A 22,389-nucleotide genomic window follows, 5' to 3' on the forward strand; every position below is an offset into this window, starting at 1 on the left:
AACGTCAGCGGTTGAGGGCTTCAATATGTAGTAACAAAGAAAGAAGGGATTGCTGTATACGTAAAATCAAACAAGAACATGTCTGAGCCTTTGTTTCCCTCTGTATAGCCTATTTGTGATAAGCAAAAATGTTATCATGAAGGCTGATGTAAGAAAAGTCTATTGTAATACAATATACGCATTTATTTCATAACTATGGCTGCAGTGATGTGTTTTATTGCAGCTTATTAACTCTTTGTATAACCCTGTGAAAGGGGGATTCCTGTTTCATGAGTTTCAAAAAGGGCAGTGATGGAAAGTAACTGATTACATTTACTCAAGCGCTGAAAAGAAGCCTACTTAAGTACAGTTTGAGGTAGCCTACTTGTACTTTACGCAAGTATTTTTGCAATATACATATTTACACTACAGTTCAGAGGCAAATATTGTACTCCTTTACATTTATTTGAAGTAATAGTTAATGTAGAAATGTGTAAGTATTTGATAATTTAATAATAAGATTTCTTTAAAATGCCCAGGTTAAAGGGATAGTTCAGGTGGGATTTTTTTTAAGTGAGACTTTATGAGATACTTTTCCATAGTCAGTGTATATTACCTATAGTAGATGGTGGTCAAGCAGTTCCTGTTACTGAAGCTGAGCAATGTACTGCTGTGAAGCAGCAACATGTATTTTACCCCCCAAAAATATGTAACAGTTTAAGTATATGCATAAGTAGAATATTAGCATTGCTTTATCTTGCTGTCAATGTCCTTTCTAATGGGAAACTCAAGCTGTTACGTTGCCCTCTTCAAAGCCACCAAACTCCACTGACAAAAACAGTAATCATACTTCACTGAACACAGGTTCACAGCTGCTCGTCTGTGAATCAAAACCATTCCTTCAAAACACTAAAGTCACACAATAACACAAACTAACTAACAGACTAAGGCTGTGGTAGACCAGCAACTCCCATGTTCAGCCAGGTAAAATTTACTTTTGACAATGGAGTCTGGTAGCTTTCAATAGGGTGATATATCGGCTTCAGCTCCCCATCAGAAAGGACTATATCCTTTTTTTTCTTGTTTCCTCTACCATAAATCATCTCATGATCCCCACAATTTAAGGTGTTACCTTTATGAAGGGCCCAGCTTATAGCCACTGAACCACTGAACTGAACAATCTACCTGTATATAAAGAAGTCAAAGTTAGACACAACATAATGAGCTACAACAGTAAAATTCTACCTATACATCATATGACAATTAATGTTGTTTCTATCTGTAATTTGTCTGTGCATATACGGATAGCTGTAAAGCAAAGGCTAAAAAATAGTAAACCGTCCAACAAAAATAGTCACAAGAACCATGAAGACAGTTTTTTATTAATTATTGGCTAAGAAGACCCTACTCAGTAGACAGTCACATGAACTGTATAGTTGCATGCGGTAAAAACCAGTCCCTCTCAGTTCCAGATATGGAGCCAGTATTAGCTGACACTGCTCTCAGATAAGATAATGCCGTACACTCAGAGAATGATGCATGGTGCACATATTCAATGTATGTGATGTGGCTGCAGCTATCTGATGTGGAGAATAGAGAGTTGTAAAGCTCGTAATTCATTTTAAAAAAACAGCGTGGGAAGACTAAAAAATATGTCTGCTTCCCTCTGGAAGTTCTGCATTATGAAAAACATGCAGAGTGTTTGTCTCTGGTCAGATGGTTGCTCTGTCATCAGTGTGCATAGTGTGAAGAGATGAGGAGTGTGTCATTTACTTCCAACCATGAGGAATACACGTTACTGAAAACAATGCACAGAACCAGCCGTTGTTTCTCATGCGCTGACTCCACCAGTGACAGCATATGCTATACCTTATGATTTACTGGTTTGGTTTTACCTATCAGCGGGTGACTCAACGTGGCTTATGAAAGCTTTGATGGATGTCAAAATACCCTTCACCTGGGATGAAGTTAAAAATGTTTGAGCTTTTGTGTCCAGTTGGATGTATCTAGTGGAATTTTATGATTAAAGCCCCTTTTTGTTGTGCTTCTTGTGTTGTTTTCTGAGGTGTGATCTGCATGCACACTTCCTCACCTCTAATACAAAGTACTTTGATGTTGTTTATGGTCAATCGCATAAAGTTACAGGTGAGTTAATTTTTTAGCAATGTCATTAAATCGTAGCATCTAAATCAAAAGTGTCAGGTGTCATTACAACAAATATTTGACACCACCAATGTTTACAACCCTCAAACCATTTTGCAGAGGTGTTTTCAAATGAAAAACACATTACTCACAAACCCCTTTTGCTTCCAAAAAGTATAAGCCTGTTTACATTTTTCCTGTAGAAAAGCTTTTCCATGGAAGCTTTTGCTTGTACAGTTAGATCAGCGACACCTCCCTGTGTTGTGCCATAAAGCAATCATACAAGCCTTTCCGCAAAATCTAAACATGACAACTGAAATATGGCGCCAATCAGAAGCTTCAAGGATCTATTATACAGTAATGAATGTATTAACTGCTCAAAATGAAAGTGGGAATTATTTATCGTTGGCAATTGCTGCAAAAAAACGCTGCCTCCTCACAAGCTACCTGAAGGGTACACTGAGGCCCTGATATTAATGTCAGAATTGACCTGCCAGCTGTCAGTCAACAAATTAGATAATGTAATGGAGGCAATGAAGGTGCACCAAACTCATCAAACTGAAATGAATATCATGGAGTGAAATTATCTTCCCAGCAGGGATACCAAAAATGTGTGTGTGTGTGTTTGTGTGTGTGTTTGATTTTTAGAGTGCCTATAAATCTTGGTAAAATAAGACAAGGAATATTATTTGATTTTGTCAAGCTTGCAATCACAAAAATGCCATCTGTTCAGATCCAAAAAAAACAGCTCTGTACTGCTTTTTTGAAACACATGCTTTTATATATATAATATTGTGGGCGTTAAAGGTGCATCATAAGCCATTTGAGTGTTTTGTCAAGCATGTCATATATCAATTGAAATGAAAACGTGAAAGTCACCAAAACTGCAGCTTACACACGATAGTGATGATGTTTTTTTAGTAGCACTTCCCTGAAAATTTACTGCCTACAATCAATGGTTTTGTCATCCACATCATTTTAAAGCATGTTAGCGTACAGGATGGAAGTGTCTGTCTGTCAGCTGGTTAGTCCAGTCCACCACCTTGATCCATGAAACACCTCGACACTTTGATGACACTTTGTACAGAATTTGAAATATGACAGTAACTATTGGAAGGATTACAATGAAATCTGGTACACACATTTATGTTCCCCTGGGGATGAGCTGCAGTAATATTTTTTTAATTCATATGCCATGTTCATGTCATATTAGACTTTCCAACTTTTAAATAGTGTTCACATTAAAATCCAAGTTGTAATTATAATATATTTGACACTTAACATGACAGTGCACAGTTGGACAAGTGCCCAATAAAAACAACAACAAAAAAAAACCTGATATGGATGCCTCACATAAACCCAAGTCAGTCATTGAGTGTAATTAAACCCAAATTTCATGGATATAGTGTACTTTGAAAAAGAAGTTGCGCTTCAACAATGCGATTCTCAGTGGAGTGCCTAACCCAAAATCCAGTGAGCTTATTCCAAATAAATTGAAAATGTAACACATCTCAAGTCTTCAAGTCAAGAAGGACAACTGTTTATTGTGATGTGAGCCAAAGAAATAAATGAAATGTGAGTATTTTGTCCTTCTTGACTTTTAAGACTTGAGACGTGCTACCTTTTCATTTGTTTGGAATTACTTAGTGTTATTGTTGTTGTTAGTACACAGTATTTCAATTCTCATGCAACCAGATGATCTGGCTAAGGTCACATGTAAACATAATGTATAATAATAAACATAGACTTCACATTTTCAAGGCCACAAAGTCTCTTTATATCAAAATCTTTGTGTTTAATGTGCAAAACATAAATGCAGAGGTTTGTGTTTACCAGCCATTCTAATTGGATAACTCATATAGCTCATGTATCACTCAGTCTGCACTGTCTTAAGTTAATTTTATAGAGTATGGAAATAGTACAGAGAAATGGTTTGGCATGAACATCTGAAACAGGGTGTCTTCTGTCCACTCTCACTCATCAGTGAGTGGAGGGGCCAAAGGGTGTGTGCATCTTTAAAACAAATAGAATTAGTGCTGTGAGAGTCAGAGAGGAGGATTCAGAGATACTTTTTTTTGCTGAAGAAATAAAAATAACAACTATTCATCAGACAAAGACTATTCATTAGACAAAGAGATTCTGCCTGCCAGACTTTTTCATTTTTTTGCCTGATGTATTGCTCTGTTTTGCATCAGTTCCATTTGTAAGACCCCTGCATATCTTCACAGAAACTTGAGACGGCCTGTGTTGTCAGTGTCATCAGTGGGGTTTGTTCCATGCAGGTCTGGAGCCAAGGTTGCACATGTTTGAGTGCAAGGTGTTCCAACAATACAGAAGCTGATGTCATAATTTTGAACTGAATACCGTTTTTGCTCTCAATGAGCAGTCAAGGACAGACATACTGAAGAGGAACAAAGCAGCGCCTGAATCAGGTTGAGCATCAAGTAACTGCAGGACATAAGCAGCTATAAATAAAAGCATTCTTAGGGATGTTTCATTTCTTCTCTTCCTTAGGCATCAGGTGTTAAATTAATCTCTAAGGTTGTGGTGTCAGCAATACCCCTCAAGATTCACTACCATTTGTGGACCTAAAAAGTCCAATCCAAATGTCCAGTATTTCCTACAGACACATTTTCAGTTTCATCAGCTCTTTTCACAGTCTAGGGAAAATGGGCTGTGAAAAAAGCGATAAAGACAGTATCCAACTGACAGGCAAATTATGACCACACATGTAAAACAGATGTGTATTCACAGTCAACATTGTTTGCCAAGAGAGCATAGTCATCTATTCAGTCCACAAAGAGCGAGGTAGAGGAAAAAGGAAGCTGGCAAAGTCTGTGACGCTTTACTTTATGATGCGTGGGTGTATTAGGTTGGTTTAGCATTGGCAACTTTCAGTAAAGGCATAATCACGGGATTAGCTGCGTCAGTGTTGAGTGTACTTAAGGTGATCTGGACTTATATCTGAGAGGTCATAGGTCGATTAACAGGAGAAAAGAAAAAAAAAACCATCACTATGCTATTAACATTTTCTGTGACTTTTTTCCTGTCTTGTAAATACTCTATAGAGATGTAGCTTTGTTTTATTATAACAATTCACAGCAATAGGTTATTATAATAAAACAATGTGAGAAGGGAAGATCCTTCTTAATGGAACTTACACCTCATAGACGTTTGCGAACTGTTACAGTCTTCGTAAATGCAGCATGATTAAACCTGCAAGTCATCTCATTCAGACTGGTTCAGGATCCATGCATTACTGCTTCTGTAGTGGTGAAATAAGTATTCAGTGGGCAAAAAAAACCCACAAAGAAAAAATACTTTACTACAGGTAAAAAGTCCAACATTCAAATTATTAGTTAAGGGAAATTTACTCATAATATTTTTAGTCTGGTGGACTGGGGGTGGTTGCAGCACTTTTCACATTTCTCTCAGTTACTTCAGGACTATTAGGAAAAGACCAACCAAATTTTAATATACTTTTAAACTAACATCTGCCTGATTACCATACCATTTAAGAATGATTCCATATGACAAACACAATGTTCACAATTTTTATTTGAATGGAAGAAGTCACATGAAGGGCTAACTGAACATGTGCAGTATGTATCATCACAGCAGTAATGTTTACAGAGCAGGACAATGTTCATACTGCTTATGATTTTATTCATTGTGCATGGAAGTGTAGGCTATTATATTTGTTCTTTTGCTCCTATGATGTTATTACTCTTGGGAACATGAAACCTTGAAAAAATACAACCTTACCTTATTGATTTTTAAGTATTCTTATAGGGTGCTATTAGCACTTTTACTTAAGAAGATGTTTGAAAATATCTTCCACCATTGTCTCTGAGTGAGTTTGAGTTTAATGTCCAATGAAAAGTAGGTTTTAGGTTAAACGTATTGCATTATACTACTATACTACTTATTTTACATAACTGTGTACATTCAATGGTGGAAGACAGAAACGCCTTAAGTCTGTGGTTGAACTGGACACTGTCGCCACCTGATGGTCAACAATCTCATTCGAAACTGCAGCTCATTTCCTATTGGCTGATGAAACATGACGAAACATGGGCAAACAAGGAAATGAAACTAACGTAATTCAAGGTTTTGTTTTTGGATTGTGACCAAACTGCAGGTGAGTCAGCCTTTTACCTTATAGTTTAACTGGTAGGTCTTACACCAGTTATCTGACTTTTGTCTAAGTATTCTTTAAAAGCATACGACGTACTTGTACGATGATAATTACTATGTGTACAGTAGTTTGACCTGTGTTTATGCCTTCCTGTTATAGAGACAGATATGAGTGACTTTCCCGTGAACCCGCTGGTTTTGATCGGTGTCGGGTCCAGTTTCGCCTTTTCTGGCCTTTTTTATCATTTGTACCAAGAGAAGAAAGAAGAGCTGAAAAAGCTGAAGGCAAGTAGGCTACATCATTGTTTGAGTCCTCTCAAAGTGTTCACACAGCTCTAGTCAAGTAAGGGACTGTACTTTATTTATCAGAGTATGGGGTGGCAAGGGAGTCACTTTATGGATATCATGTTCCTCCCCACAACTTCAAATATGTTTTTCCTTTAGTGACTGGGGGAAAATGCATGATTCCCCCTTCACGATAAATAACCAAATTTAACCTTTTGAAACCTTAGCGTATTGGTCTGATTTCTGATTTCCATGAGCAATTCAACAAGACATGTCCCAAAAATTTGCAAAAAAGTAAAAAGATAATCAGAAAATTTTCTGAAAATAAGCAATAAATAAAATAACAATTTTAAAAAGTATTGATTTAATATGATTTTTGCAACATCCTCTGCAGTGCTCAAAAAGTCATCTGAAGTGCTTTCCCTGTTTTGAGCCACATCCTCCCCTCTCATAAATAATCAACAGTCCCTAAAAATACCTCTCTTAAAGCATTTTTAATTTTCTATTTTAGGAAATACCCATTTTCAGGCCAGATCAACACCTGGTCAAAGTGCTGAGAGCATCTCCCCACAAGCGTCTTCAGTATGTTGCTGTCGAAGGTACAAACATGTCTAGAAGTGACATCTTAGTCAGTGTAGTTCTGAATGGGATCAGTCAGATAATTTACAGTTTCCTTCATCTCTGTTCTGAGGTCTGATCCAGGCAGATGGGGAACCTCTGGCAAGCCAGTTTGTCCCACGATGCTTTGGTGTTATTCAGAAGATAGCAGTGGAGGAGCACTGGAAATACTGGAACTCCCTCTCCAAGACATGGTACATTACATAACAGAAAAAAAATAACAAAAAGTGTCTCTTTATCAATTTCCTGTTGTGTTGATAACATCTTGATTACGTTTCCAGGAACTCTCGGACAATGAACAGAAAAGAAACCAACAACACAGTGCCCTTCAGTCTGGTCAGCCCTGGAGCCTACATTGCTGACTTATATGTGAAGGTTCAAAACCCCCTGGAGGCCTCTGGGTGCGACCTGGAGAGGGTTTATTTCAAAGTAAGACGTGCTGAGGAGGGCTTAGCGAACGTAATGTTGCAGGGCCTCAGTGGGGAGAAACCAGTGGCGATAGAGGAGAGCGAGGAGCTGCTGAGGGTGGGGAGCACCCTGACTGGTTTTGGTGAGGTGGTGCTGGAGGGGGGCCAGGTGATGAGACTGCAGGCCCCGCAGGACGGCCGCAGGTACATCCTGGTGCCCACTGACTACAGGAGCTTCATTGACAGGCACGAGAGATCAGCCAACATGTGGAAGATGTTGACTGCGGTCACTGGCATCACGGGGGCTACTCTTCTAGCCAAGGTTATTCACGGCTTGGTGGGAAAACAGGATGACAAATCGAAATAGTTTTGAATTTGTAAGATGCAGGCTTATTGGCTTAAAAAGGCATGTCACTCCTGTTTGGGTCCTAAAAATAACTCAGGTGTTTAATCTGAGATTCCAAAGCATCCTGATGCTACGATAACTGTGTTGTATGTCAGTATTTGTTTTCTTGCTGGCAAGTTTGATCTCGTCACATTGCAACAAACATACATCGAGGCCTTCGCTATGGTGGCCACAAGTGAAAATACACAACAATGGACAATTTCATGTTAGAAAATAGAAAGCACATTTCAGAAAAAAATAAAACAAAACTAACAATAACAGGAAATACAAAAAGAAAACTACAAAAAATACAACAAATTAGAAAACACAAATGAAAATGCATCAAAATGTCAGAAAACAAAACAGAAAAAGGTATTTTACAAAACAGAAAAGGTGTCGACAAGTTTTGTTCATAGACTCAAGTTAACTATGTATTTTCTAAACTGTTGTGGGTTCTTATTTTTTTCTGAAATATTGTGTTCTAAATTGAGCTTTAGTATATTATCCGATGTTCTTTGTTTGCGTCTCAGGGCCACTGTACTTAATGGACCACTCAAAAGTTGTTTGAGCATCTTGTCAAATAATTGCAGTGTATTGTAGAAGCTTTATGTACACCCAAATCCTGCACCTGATGATGTGAGCAGAGGTGGAGTATGGTTGTTTAATCTGAAGACAGAATTTTTAAGGTCCTCTTTGAGCCTAAAATACTGTGTGTGTGTGTGTGCGCGCGCGCCTGTGTCTGTGTCTGTGTGTCAGGGTTTAAATGATGTTCAGTAGCATGTCAAGCTATGACAACTACAAATTTGCTCATTTGATCATGTGGCCTTTATCTCTCACAATCGCTCACAATCATTAAAGCATATACATATGACAAGTGATAAAGCACCTGAGATGACCATGCATTAAATGCAGGATATCTGATTTTGTTAGACCGATTATCTTAAGAATTAAATCAATTTAAAGCTATCTTTTTAAGGGGACATTATATTTTTTGTAATGGCATTGTATTTTTTTTTTAGAATTGAAGATCAAATTAGTCAGTTTAAGATGTTCCACAATCTTTTACTTTCACTTTTGATTGGAAGATTTTAACTGTGAACCATGTCCAGATGGGATGGATTTAAAATCCAATTTTAAGGTGATTTGGACTAAATCTGTGAAGCAGATATGATCTTCTACCTCTCAGATTATGTTTTTACTGTATCGTTTCACTGTTTCATGACCAACCTTCTGTTGTACACAATATTTTTTTAAAGGGATGTGGTGTTTTTATTTAATAAAAACCTCTTTTAAAACCTTGAAGTGAACTGTTAAACATAAAGACATTTTATGTTGTCAGAAAAGTGAGAGGGATGATACATTTCCAAGCACTGAGGGTCTTCTTTATTTGGATATTGACATTCATAGCACACAGCCCTTACATGAGGTGTCACTGTGAAAAAATGTGTATGTCAGCTTGAACTGTACAGAGAAGATCCAGATGGATATTAGTGGCAGAAAGCTGCAGTGGAGGGTAATATCAACTGCCTGAATCCCTTTATTCACACAACAGTTTTCAAGTTTTACAGAGTCATCTTTGTCTTTCCTGAAGTGCTCGTCATTCTTCCCCTTCCTCCTCTGAAGACTCCTCAGCCTCCTCCAACCACTGGATGAACTTCTGAAGCTGTTGGAAGTAAAACATGGGGGACAGGGTTGTGAAAAATGTATCATTCTGAAACTCCATCACAGATGATGGTGGACAGGTGAGAAGTGCCGAAAATGCTCACAGGTACGGAAAAACAACAAATACAAGAATGAAAGAAAAAAACTCATACTCAAATGTTTTACCTCTGTTGTGCGAGTAGCACATCATCCAAAATTCCAACTCTTTATTGTATAATTGAGAAACGATGTCATAAAAAGTGTCCTGTGCGGCCCAGCTGTCCCTGTACGTACCCCCTGATTCTTGCGGAGCTGTCTGCTCTTGTCCGTGGTTGCTCCCTGGGAGAACCAGCGCAGTATCATCTCTTCCTCCAGGATCTCCAGCTGGTACATATTCATCAAGACCTGAATGGACAGAAAAAGCCAGAACATCTTTAGCGTCAGGAGCAGTCCAGACTTGATACATGCAGGGCAAACTGCAGATTTACACGGTTCCCTATATTCGATGGCTGACATCTTTTCTAATCAACCTCTGAAAAAGTCAGCAGATTTCTGAGTGTGCATGGTAATGTGGATTCACCCTGACCTTGACCATTGCAGCCCAGTGACTCTCCTGCTCCAGGAAGTGTTCCTCAAAGGCAGACAGGCAATCTAGATGGTCCTGAGCTCTCTTCACATAGTTTTTAAACACTGGTGCCCATTTCTTTAGTAACTGAAAAGAGGACAAAGACAAAAGTGAAAACTTAAATTGGGGATCTTTAATTCCATAATGTCTACACTTGACATGTGAATGTGCTGTAAAACATATGTACCGGTAGAAGCAGAGCAACGTATTGTGATGTGGTAAGCTGCGGGCCCTGCTGCTGGAAAGGATACTCCAGCACCACTCTGGTTAAAATCTGCATCACCTCCTTCAGGGTGATGTTGTAGGCGTACCTGAAGGGGAAGAGTGCGTCCAACTGGATGTGTCAAAACAATCACTTTGAAAGAGAGAGACAGAACTGCAGTTTTTAAGTTCATCCTTACTTGAGAGAGTTGATTTCAAGTACAAGATTGTCGAAGCTGATGTTCTCCTCCAAACCTCTCTGCAGAGTCCCCAGCACCTCCATCTGGAAGACTACACATGAACAAAGCAAAGGACAGAAGTCAGAAAGGAGGACATCTCAAAGACAGGTCAACAGATGCTTATTATTTTTAGTTGCAGCCTTTAACCGATTAATAAATTCAATACTGATTTTTCTTACACTCTGACACATTATCAAAATTCCTGATGTTCTGTCTACATGTCACCTGACAATAGATGGCTTTTTTATTGGTATTTTTACTCTTTGGTCAATAGGAGGCCATCATTTGGTTCCACAGACACATGAAATTAACAGTTCTCACCTTTGACATCGTCCATCTCGGGGGAGGGGATCACTGGATCATCAGGATCATCGGGCTCGCTGTCCTCACTTTCACTCTCGGGGTCAGGGTTCAACATCAAACCTGTTTCACAGGACACAAAAGCCAGGCTGTTGGGACATGGACCACAGCATCATTGGAAATTGTATTTTTTTTATATGATGAGCTCAACAAGCCAGCCGCGCTGCTGTCCTACCCCAGAGACACTGCGAAAGCTCTTCTTCCTCTGTGTCATCCAGACTGCTGGCCTTCCAGATGTAGCCTTTTCCTTCGGCTCCAACCTCTGCAGGGTTAAACGCTGCAGACCAAAGGAAAACGGCTCATTACCACAAACTTTTAAGCATTCTGTTCAGCCGTGTAAAAGTCAGTGCACAGTCCATACACACCTTTCAGTTTGGTCTTTTCTTTGCTTTGACCGACCTCAGCATCGTCACTCAGGAATTCGTCATCATCCTCCTCTTCCTCCTCTTCTGGATGGTGCATGGACACCACAGTGCCCTCAGGTAGAGCGATGTTTGGTCCAATCACCACCTTGGAAACACGCAGAGTTAATGTGAGGGTATTCACTGAACACTGTTGAACCTTCATTTAAAGATACATGATACAAAAAGTTAGACTGTGAGATGAAAAGTAAGAAATGAAGATAGCTGATGTGTAAGAGGTGAAATAAGCTGCAACGTCAGTTCAAGCTGAAGCATTAGAGACATTTCAAGTGTGTGCACACAAGGTTTTTCAGTGCATCTTTAACATGATGAGTAGTATTGCCAACTTCAGAGTGTGAAAGACCTGATTTATACTTATTACAGTGAAGAGTGAAAGATGATAACACAATCATTGCTTACATTATATGCAAGGACACACTGTTTATTCAGCGTCACGCCTTCTTTGACCTCAGCTTTGTCGCAGACCACAGACTGGTTGATCACCACATTACTGGCAATGTGAACATTATTCCAGATGTAGGCATGGTCCAGGGTTACATTGTCACCTGTTGCAATAAAAAAAGGGGACTGTTCACACCACTTTTACCAGTTTATAATCCGCTCTTTCAAACACACACAAAATAAGTTTTTGATGCTCACCTATGGTGCAGTTGTTACCAATAACACTGTTATAAATGTAACAGTTAGCGCCGATGCTAGTGTCAGAGCCAATGAGAACGTTCTCCTCCATCTGGCTGCCGTGGCCAAGGCTGACCCCAGACCCTCGGTAGACGTTGTGGCGAGAATACGTGCAGCTTCGTCCCTTCTGGTCAATGAAGTTAGCCTCGGGGGTGAGCGGGTAGACCCATCGCCGCACCAGGTCCGATGACACGGAGTCATACATGAGTAGGTTGGACACTCTGACGCCGTAACCATCCTTGGTGCTATGCATGTGTATTTGGTTGCCCAATATCTAAACAGAAGTAAAACAGTGAATAGTATCTGTGGCATAACACAATCCAAGTTTCAGTAAAAGTAACTGTGCATTACCTCTTCATTGACCAATATCCCTCTGACAAAGTCATCCCTAGTCTGGTAGTCAAAATTGTCAGTGAAGAGCTCAGCGACCTGTAAAATAATTTTTTAATAAAAGAACCCTGTTACCTCAGTCACCAATGTTGAGTTCAATAGCTCCGGTCTCTGTTTAGAAACTAACCTGTGGGGAGCAGATACTGAGATGACAGTCCAGGAGGTCGTGTCTGATTTCAAACTCATCACTTCCACTGTGGAAAATGTTCTGCAAAACCAACAGGAGCGTCTGTCAATCATCAATCCACAGCTGAAATTAAGTCAAAGATGTGATAAAATGTGAAACTTCTACCATTGGGAACTGTAGCCTCTTCAGCCCGTGTGTCTTCTGGTAGTGTAAAATCCGCTGGCTCTTGCTGTCCACAGCAACAATGACATCGTCCTCATCACAGCGGGACCTGTGACCCGGCGATGATTCCTTGAAGATCATCGTCATCACTGAGATGTTCTTCTCCATCTTTCGACGATGCCTGCAAACAAGCAAATGAGACATAGCTTTAGAGCAACACAATCACAGGGATCGCTAACAATGTAATTTCTTTTGACTATATCAAAATACACTTAGTTTATCTCTTACTTGTGCTCTTGCAGTGCCTGACTGACGTCAATATTTGATACCACATCTCCATAGACCAGCACGAAGTCAGAGCGCACAAGGGACTTTGCATCAACATCCCTGAGCACATCCCCTAGGGAGCGGTACAGCTCTGAGGTGATGATGTGAACTGTGTTTGGAGAGGTGGGTCGACACCACTTTGACTTCCTGTCAAACACAGTCAAAATGTCAAAATGTTAAAACCCATTTACACTGATGTTTACAATCACACAGCCTGAGTGAAACTTACAGTAAGTGTTCCTTGATTTTACTGGCCATCCAGCAGCAGAAGACAAACGTTTCCTGCACGCCAGTGGAAGTGAGGAACTCCAGCGTGTAGTCGATCATGGCAACATTACCCAGCGGCAGCAAAGCCTGTCATCAGTTGAAATGTGACAGATGTCATGAGTGAAGTAACTGTACAGCGGGATGATGGAATTAAGTCCCCAAGCACTATTAAATAAAACCAACCCAATTGGTCAAATAAGGGCTTTGGAGTAACGTGTTTGGCTTTTAGTTAAAAGGTTTAATCAGTGTCAGAGCAGCTCTGTCACTGTTTACAGCATGGACAGCAGTTAGCTACCATTAGCAGACCCGTTAGCTTAGCTCACTGCCTACCCGCGGTTGGTCTTTGGTCACCGGGAAAAACCTCCGGTTGAAGCTGTCAGCGACTAACACAGCCTGCAGCGGTTGCTCCTCTTCTTCCTGCTCATTTCCACCTTTTCTACCAGGAATCCCTGAGCCTGAACGGCTCTGTTTTCCTCCTCTACCGGCCATGTTTGACTCCCAAGTGCTAACCAACTCTGTCGTCAGACACAGCTACGGTGGCTGCAGTGGGACTTTTCGTAGAATTAGTAAAACCAAAGCTCGTGCTGGGACTTTTGCAAGATTCAATGCATTTGTTTACCTGGTTTGATGTCATGGCAATGATTTGTTCTTTTTTTTTTATTTTTATTTTTTTAGTTTTTTAGAAGTGTATTTAATGATTTACGAGAAGGACCCATACCAGACATAAACTCTACAAATTACTTTTCATTGAACATACTGTATGTTAACTGTTTAAATGCTTTGTCAATACATTTAATTTACAGTATGCTCAGCAGAAACAAGTCTCTTGTAGTTCCTTGAACGCAACTGTTGCGAAAAAAAACAACTTTATTTTTTGTTGATCTAAATAAAAAGTATAACCAAGTGCTAGGTTGGAGCATGAAAGAGAATTAAATTCTAGACAAGACAATCTAGTTGCCTATTTACACTGCCTGGGGTTTCACACAACGATCCTGTTATCCACTCATATGTAGAATTGCTGTAACATTGAAAAACATAAAAATGAAAAAATGGGTTTGGAGTTTGATTTTTGCTCTTAAAATATATATTTCCCAAGTACATAATTAACTGATGAAAGTAAGATGATTTTACCTATGCTATTGTGTGAAAGTGACAGTACTAAATGTTCATGTCAAAACATTTTGTAAATATATATTCTTGCCTTAACATGCTGAAAAATGATTAGGAAACACTTCTGTAACTAACACCCCAAAATCACAACTATAACCCATGCCTTTTTACAATTCCCTCTTGTACATTTCTACCTTACCATACTGACGTGTTTTGGGGTTTTCTTGACCGGTCTTAGGCATATCTAATGAACCCCCAATGAAAAAGCAAAAATAATCTAAAGTTGTCATCTATTATAGAGAATAACTGTGTACCTATGATGACAAATGATTCTTCATAACATGTTTCTTCAGAAATACTTTATTGCTGAAAATTTGTTACTGGACAAATGAACTGACATGTTTAACTTAAACAGAGACAAAAACATCTGGCTCCTGTCATCCAAACGTTTAGACAAGAACCTTCATTCACTGTTCTGCAAAAGATCAACAGTTTCTCATTTGTTCTCAGCAACCTCTGATTGTGAAACACATCACACTGCCAGAAAAAGAGTAACTATCGGTGATGTTCGGTTATCTTCTTGGCATGCTCCAACACTGAGTCGTAACGCAGGGTTTTGGCTGTCCAGGAAGTTGGAATTCCCTCCAGTCCAATCTGGGTGAGTAGAAAATAATTACCAAGCATGCAATACTGGCATTGTATTAAATATAATGTATGTGAGATTAGCACACAATTATACCTGAGCCCCAAGACAGGCTCCAATGAAGGACCCTCTGCTACAGGTGCATCCCCCACAGCTCATGGTATCTCTCACAGCCTGCTCGTAGTGCTTGGCTGTCAGGACTCCATGCAGCGCTGCTTGGAACGCACCGGGCAAACCTGAAATAACATCAGCCCCAGATGTAGATGACATGAGGCCACTGTAATGTCTCAATATTTATCTGGTACAGTAATGACAAGCACCTACTGGTAGTACTCTGTTCTGCTTGTATGACTTAATATGTACCTCATGTGTTGGGAAACACAGTGGGGATTAGCTCCTGAGGAGTCTTTGAGAGATTCTCCTTCACCTGATGAAGGTGCCCTGGAATAAACCAGAAAAGATCAGTTTATAGACAAACAAATACAACACGTGTCCGATGTAAAAATGTAAAGTCACATAAAATATGATTTTTTTTTCATGTTAATTTTATCTTTAGATTAGGGAATTTAGTAACAAACCATGTTAAAGTCTGCTCAAATCATTAAAAGCACAGTAAGCATTCATAATATTAAACATGTACAAAATGTGAAAGACTAAACCCTTTAACTCCATGACTCAGTCCCATGACTTTGGTGTAGTGACGCAACAATGGTGCAGGCCTCACATACCAACGACTGCTTTGTCCAGATCCTGGGGCTGCTTTCTGTTCGAGTCACTGAGCTGATCGAGCACCGAGTCCAAGACTTTTGGATCAGGACCATTCAGGATGAAATGCTCCAGGATCCTGAGAAAAAAAGTAAATATACAATCATACAGTATTTCAATTTTAGTTTAGCCACCATCTACAATTAATAATTTTTTCCCCTCTTTTTTAATTAACAGAGTCGCATTCCTTTCCAACTTAAGACTTTTCTAGTTTGAAATGCAAATGATTCTGAAAATGATAACTGAATGTTAAGAGTTTATTTTGAGGATTAAAACCATGTTGAAAGTGACAGGGTGTTGAATTTACAGGAATGGTGGGTCATCATTACTGATGAGATGTCAGAAAACTGAAACAATTCCCAAAAGTAAATGCTACTCCACTGTAGTTTTTATATGTGAATGACGGAATGTCAAAATTCATTACAAATCTGGAATTCAATTCTCCGCTAGCAGATATTATATTATATAAGTTTTAATATATAGGTTTTTGCCTATATCTTGATAGCGGACATTAGAGAGAGACAAGAGAGAAGGCATAACATTGCCACTTCCTATATATTGCAAAATCTTTTAATCTTAGACATGCCCAGTCTAATAGTAAATACTGTATGTATCTCCTTCAAGAGCATTTATTCCATCATCACAGATGAGGTTTTTTGTGTGAGTGTATTTGGTCCACTTAAATAAAATACATTTAGGTTCTTTTCTACTGCAACTACTTTCTACTGCAATGAATGTGTCATTGAGAACTGTGTCCTGAGAAGTGTTACCAGGAAAATGTCTTTGCATCGGTTGTGCTTTGCATTTAAAGACAGACAGAACAGACAGAAACAAAATAGTTAGAGCAACCTGATGCATATGAAAAACATACTGACCTTGCAGCTGCTAGAGTCTCTGCCACACATGTGTCATTGTTCTGGGTGACACGAACTGCCTGCTCCACCTTATCCAGCATGTCAGGCTTTCCTGCATAAAAAGCCACTATGGGAGCCAGTTTGGCTATTCCGTCAATCTGACAGTCGCTCTCGCAGCCTGTTGAAAATATAACACATTGATCAGGGCTGTTTCCTTTAGTTCTGTTTAAGTGAGTGGTGCATTTACTACAGATTTACCTGTCTCCTCTTTGCCTGCATCCACATTCTTCAGGAAGCTCTTCAAACTCGCATGTCTCCATGGTCCCTCAATGGGCAGCTGGGGTCTTGGCCCTTTAACACGAGGACAAACACAACATTATCAGTAATCCATTCTTACAAGAGGAAAACAATACTTCACTTTTACTGGACAGTTTTCCTACCTCCTCTCTCTCTGTAAGGATCGTTGACAGGCGTGTCATACTCGGATCCAGGGCCAAAGTATTTCAGTGTGCGCTGCTTCAGATCGTCAACATTTAGACCTGGCATATAGTTACAAACATAGTATTCACGCTGTTAAGTCACACAGTCATTATATTTCACACCCTATTGGAAATTTTAAATTTGTGAGGCTAGGGATCAATTTCATATATACCATCATCTTATATCTTACATTTTTTTTATACAGTGGGGGACTAATGGTGGGTTAACTCAGTTGTGATATGGAAGGTTTTGCTTCATGTCCAGAACAGATGAGGAGCTCATTGCCCTGCTACTGAGCCTTATGGAAGTGTTCACAGTTCTAATTATAGTCTCAACAATGATACTATAGTGCACACTTAATGACAAAAGCTCCTCTCCATAACCACTTTTCAATCAAATAGCATGCAGTTCAGGCTTTATTTTTCTTAGAATACACAGTTTCAATGCATGTAAAAGTTTAAAGTGACCTATTCCTAGTCTACTGCATCCAAAAGATGAAGAAGCAAGCCTACCTCCACATTCAGACAAGGACTCCAGCAAGACAAAGGCCTGGTCTCCGTAGCAGCTCTGGTGGCCCGTCTGCCTCCTGTAGAAAGGGTTGGCTGACTCAGAGCGAAACTCAGGGTTTGGATCCTGAGCCAGAATCCCCTGCAGCTTCTGGAGGTCGTACACCCAGTGAAGGGGCTGCGCTATAGGGAAAAGGCCATCATGCCAGTTTCATTATGATAAGAACCACGGGCTCCTTGAAACTCTGACAAGCAGAGTATTGAAAGGCTGCTACAACATGTCAAACCACTGATATTGTGATTAAGGATAGAAACTCAGATGAGAGCCATAAAGGTAGAATCTCAGCAGAAAAGTGCCTACTGATGTTAGGAGGGTTAGACTTCAGGGAAAAAAGAAATAGAACATTAAAACAGAAAACTGAAGCTGGAAACTAAGGCATTTTACAGACTAATGTCATTACCTGCTGCATCTGCAACAGCTGATCCCACAATGGCTCCTATGGCTCTGTTGGCCAGAGCTGCAGCCATCTGTTAAAAAAAAAAAGATTATTTGCTTTTAAAAATAAAAAATAAAAATGCATGGGATTTTTTTGTAACTGGAGCTGAAACTGTCAATTAATCAATCAACAGAAATTAAATAGCAACAATTTTTACAATCAGTAAATCATTTCGATCCATTATCAAGCAAAAACACCACTCTGTCTTGTTGTAGCTTCTCCAATGTGAGGTTTTGCAGCTTGTCTTTGATAAATATATTTGTAAACTAAATACCTGGGTTTTTGACTAAACAAAACATTTTCAAATGTCACCTTGAACTCTAGAACAGTGTTTAAGGCTTCTTCTACTATTCTGACAGTTCTCAAATTAGTGAATAACATCTATTCACCAAAACAATAACAAGTACATTCGTCATCGTGATTATTTTAATGTGGTTTATTTGGTTCCTGCCCTGTTTGTAATGTTTATGTGATATTTATCTAACCTTGCCCTTTTAGATTAACTATAGGTAAAACATTTAGTAACCCGATTCCTCATTAGGGTAATCGCTCTCTGACTGGCACAGTCAGTTTATCTACGCTCTACTACTTTTCCTGAATCATCTGACAGGCTGTACACAGCTCGAATACTAATGCTAACGCTGTTTAACAGATATTAGCTCGGTATCTTTCAGCAATAACGTTACTGGCAGTGCTGTTTGACTTAAAAGTAGCATAGTGTATCTCTCTATTGTCTATTCTCTATTATCTATAACTATAACAATGACCTATGCAGAAGTTATGCAGAAAGCGATAACCTTCTTTTAAACATTGAAGACCACTAGCTCGCATAAGCTAAAGGTTTTAGCCATAACGTACTATAGGCTAACGTTAGGCTAAGAGTCTTACCATAAACTCCGTTTGATGTTTACAGTGTAATACTGACACCCAGACCGTACGGTAGTTTGTTTTCACCCTCAGCACCTTCCGTGGAGAACAATTACGATTTTACTTATTGCATGGGCGGTCCTACAACATGTTATGAAAGTCTCTTTAGCACCGCCCACAGGAAAGCAACGGTATCCTCCCTCCCACCATTGCTCCTCTGGTCACCTTTGAACAGACTGACCAACATTGACCGAGGGAGAGATTTTGTGGACATTGTCAGCTGTTATGCAAGACATATATGTTTACAACCGTGGGAATGAACGGAGGTTATGTTCTTTCCATGTAACATTGTAACATGCATTCAAGATAGGCTTAAATTTAACACACTTGTATTATCATACACTGAAACATTGACACTGAAACATACTTGCTAGTGTTTTATGGTGATCGTTTACCCTAACGCAAACAGACAATAATCTATTAAAATAGCTTTTAAGTTTCTTATTTCTAAACTAACATCAGGGCAAGTAGAGAGCGTCATCTACTGCTGGATAGAGGTAACTGCTGCAGACATGAGTGAACTATTGACAAACTATCACGTAGAAACTCCCCATCTACTGTATCACATACCTGTGTAGATTCATGATAGCAAACACGTTAACAAACACGATTTCTAAAGAAAAAAAAGACCATTTTGAGTTTTGGGGACCAAATTTGTTAATTATATTGGCATGCTCTGACAGTGTGAAAACATTAGAAGAGGACATTTAAAATACTGTGAAGGTGTTTGGGTTATTTTTACAGCAGACATATTGATTGTTAATTGTTTGATTGTCCCATGACAGTGGCCAGGACAAACAACGCAGGAGCCCAAAAACTGAAGCAGCTAAATGAATATGAGAATGGCAGCAGGCACAAATTTTACAGACGGATGCCATGGGTTATCAGGTAGGCATGTTGTTTATGAAATAAAATTTTAATTACAGGAATTTAATCCTATATCCACAATGTGGGAGCTTAGGGTAGGTTTTTTGTATCTACGTATTTATATGTTATATCTTATGATTTATTTTGTAATAAATTATATTTTTATTATGTTTAGAAAATAAAAAATAAACATTTTAATTAAAAAAAAAGTTAAAACACATGACATGTGACAGCAAATTTGGACAACTAATTTCCTATTCAATTATTTATTAGGTGCAAGTACAGATATACTTTACAGATATGCAGTAGATGAAAGCTACTATTGTAAATGTATATCACACATCAGTGCAACATAAATGACTGACCGTTTACCCAGACTTCACATGGGCTATTTGACAAACAACAACAATGTATCAACTCATGCAAAAGTACTCGCTCTGAATTATCACTTATTACCCACACACCAAGCATGTGATGGTGTATTTTTCTGCAGAGACTCTGCCCTCTGTCTGTATTTTGTTTTCTTCATATTTCCTGTGTTCAGAAAGTTTATGAATGTGTAACCCCCAAAGTAGGACTTTATGAAAGAATAGCAACATGGTGCCAGACACATTAAAGATACACAGAGATGAAAAATTCGAAATATAGCATGGTGAAGTGCCAAAAGAAATTGATTCTAGGGTTAGGTTTTACATTCACTTTTAGTTGAGAGCATTTTTTACACAAGGTACCCAACAATCCTGTATAGTATACGTACCTTTAACGTTAGTTGAATACATCTGTGAGCACCGTTTTTCAACATTCAAGAATATTCTTTGCCATGTGCACAGACACATGTGCACATGGCCATTGGCATATTTCTGGGGATTCTTGTGCACATTGTTGGTCACTGGATGAATGTGTGGCAAATTAAGTGCCGGTGACTTAGCTACGATAGCTAACATTAGTAATGATTGATTTTCACCAAGCAGCAACATCCAAGGCTGAAAAATGAAACCATCCTGGAGTGCCAAAAACATCCCTGAATGGCCACTTGAGGCTGGCTCCAAAACAGAGTCAATCCCCATAGACCCCCATATTAAAATGCCCAACTTTGCAGCAGAAATATAGGTGACCACAAATGCTTTTGGTCTCTAAAACTTCAACATTCAAGGCAGCTGCACAAGGGGTGAGTTTTTCTATAACTCATCAGTTTACTTTTTATGAGGGCCCATAGTTACCCATATTTAAGGGAGGGGCCACTTGTCTGCCAGTAGTCTCTTTGGGTTCAAACCAGATGCACCCCTCACTCCTCCACAGCTCAACCTCTGATCTGGCTGCCAAAAAAAACAAGATGGGGAAGGCTGAAATGCTGAATTTGAGGCTTCAAAATGGCAGTCCACAAACCAATGTGTGATGCGTAACGCTATATTATTCTTACAGTCTTTGAGCAGCACTCGCAAATCCTCCTGTTTTTATCAAAAACATAATACTATAATTTGTAGTAATAATAACGGAAATTTGTACATTTAATTTGTCAGGGTGCAGTGGTTTTACGTTGTAGCTTAACCTTTTTAACAATGGGGGCACATTTTACAACACACATACAGTCGGAGCATCTTCAAGTAACATTCCATTAAAATCAGCCCACATTAATACTGTAGGCTGAAGGCCCTGCTACATTAAAGAGGGGTGTGTCGGGTACGTGTGTGTTTTGGGGGTTTGAAGGAGTATTACGCTACCACGTAGCCTGCTTTATTTATAGCTTACCTCTTCCCTTTCAATCTGTAATGTAATATCACATGCGATCATCTTGAGCACATGCACACATTGCACTGGACACACGTGTACTGTATGTACAGATGGATCAGACTCAAAAAGATCCAAAAAATTGCCTCATGCCCCCCCCTAAAACTCTATGTTTCACTTTCTTCTTGAGTCAGGGCTAAGTGACACCTATGCACTGAATCCTCAGCAGGTGCACCACCCTCTCCTCTCTCCATGTCCCTGAGTGACCCACCACCACATTCTAGCGCTGCGCCAGTGCCAGCAGGAGCAAATTAGACACCGGCAACCCCTCCTGATATGTACTTCTCTGTCCTACATCCATTATTTTTAGCTGGGATCCAAGCCTCCATCTTCACTTAATATGGGAAAAGAGTGCCTCATATTCGCAGCCACCTCTAAATCCATCGTAATGCTGTTTCCTCATTTGCCGCAAAGCAGAGGAGCTCAACACACACAAACACACACACACACAAACGCATGCAAACACACACACACAAACGCACGCAAACACACATGTCCCATCCTTCTTTCACTCGTGATTCCTTGCTTTTGCACCATCTCTCACCACCTCTGTCACCGTC

General features: G+C 39.4%; 3 protein-coding genes across 3 annotated transcripts; 1 reads left to right on the plus strand and 2 right to left on the minus strand.

Moving 5' to 3' along the window:
- The first annotated feature begins 6,226 nt into the window (after positions 1-6,226).
- On the plus strand, positions 6,227-8,257 carry LOC121951727 (mitochondrial ubiquitin ligase activator of nfkb 1-A). Its single transcript, XM_042498178.1, has 5 exons — positions 6,227-6,262; positions 6,419-6,543; positions 7,055-7,142; positions 7,235-7,355; positions 7,443-8,257. Exons 2-5 carry the CDS (start codon positions 6,427-6,429, stop codon positions 7,933-7,935), a joined length of 819 nt encoding a protein of 272 aa, XP_042354112.1. The 5' UTR covers positions 6,227-6,262; positions 6,419-6,426; the 3' UTR covers positions 7,936-8,257.
- A 1,056-nt stretch (positions 8,258-9,313) lies between these two features.
- On the minus strand, positions 9,314-13,912 carry eif2b5 (eukaryotic translation initiation factor 2B, subunit 5 epsilon). The gene is made up of 16 exons (XM_042498180.1): positions 13,723-13,912; positions 13,355-13,479; positions 13,087-13,272; positions 12,802-12,979; positions 12,637-12,717; positions 12,471-12,548; positions 12,081-12,393; positions 11,841-11,986; positions 11,385-11,529; positions 11,195-11,296; positions 10,981-11,082; positions 10,621-10,711; positions 10,407-10,530; positions 10,181-10,306; positions 9,889-9,999; positions 9,314-9,616 (listed from the first exon to the last, which is right to left on the minus strand). The coding sequence occupies exons 1-16, from the start codon at positions 13,879-13,881 to the stop codon at positions 9,551-9,553; spliced, it is 2,133 nt and encodes a 710-aa protein (XP_042354114.1). The 5' UTR covers positions 13,882-13,912; the 3' UTR covers positions 9,314-9,550.
- A 934-nt stretch (positions 13,913-14,846) lies between these two features.
- Positions 14,847-19,253, minus strand: LOC121951589 (crystallin J1A-like). Its single transcript, XM_042497971.1, has 10 exons — positions 19,136-19,253; positions 18,212-18,278; positions 17,757-17,933; positions 17,205-17,303; positions 17,023-17,115; positions 16,786-16,942; positions 15,874-15,989; positions 15,509-15,586; positions 15,242-15,381; positions 14,847-15,156 (listed from the first exon to the last, which is right to left on the minus strand). Exons 1-10 carry the CDS (start codon positions 19,136-19,138, stop codon positions 15,058-15,060), a joined length of 1,029 nt encoding a protein of 342 aa, XP_042353905.1. The 5' UTR covers positions 19,139-19,253; the 3' UTR covers positions 14,847-15,057.
- Between the last annotated feature and the right edge of the window lie 3,136 nt (positions 19,254-22,389).

This window comes from Plectropomus leopardus, chromosome 12 (assembly GCF_008729295.1).
Source record: "Plectropomus leopardus isolate mb chromosome 12, YSFRI_Pleo_2.0, whole genome shotgun sequence".
NCBI classification, from domain to species: Eukaryota; Metazoa; Chordata; class Actinopteri; order Perciformes; family Serranidae; genus Plectropomus; species Plectropomus leopardus.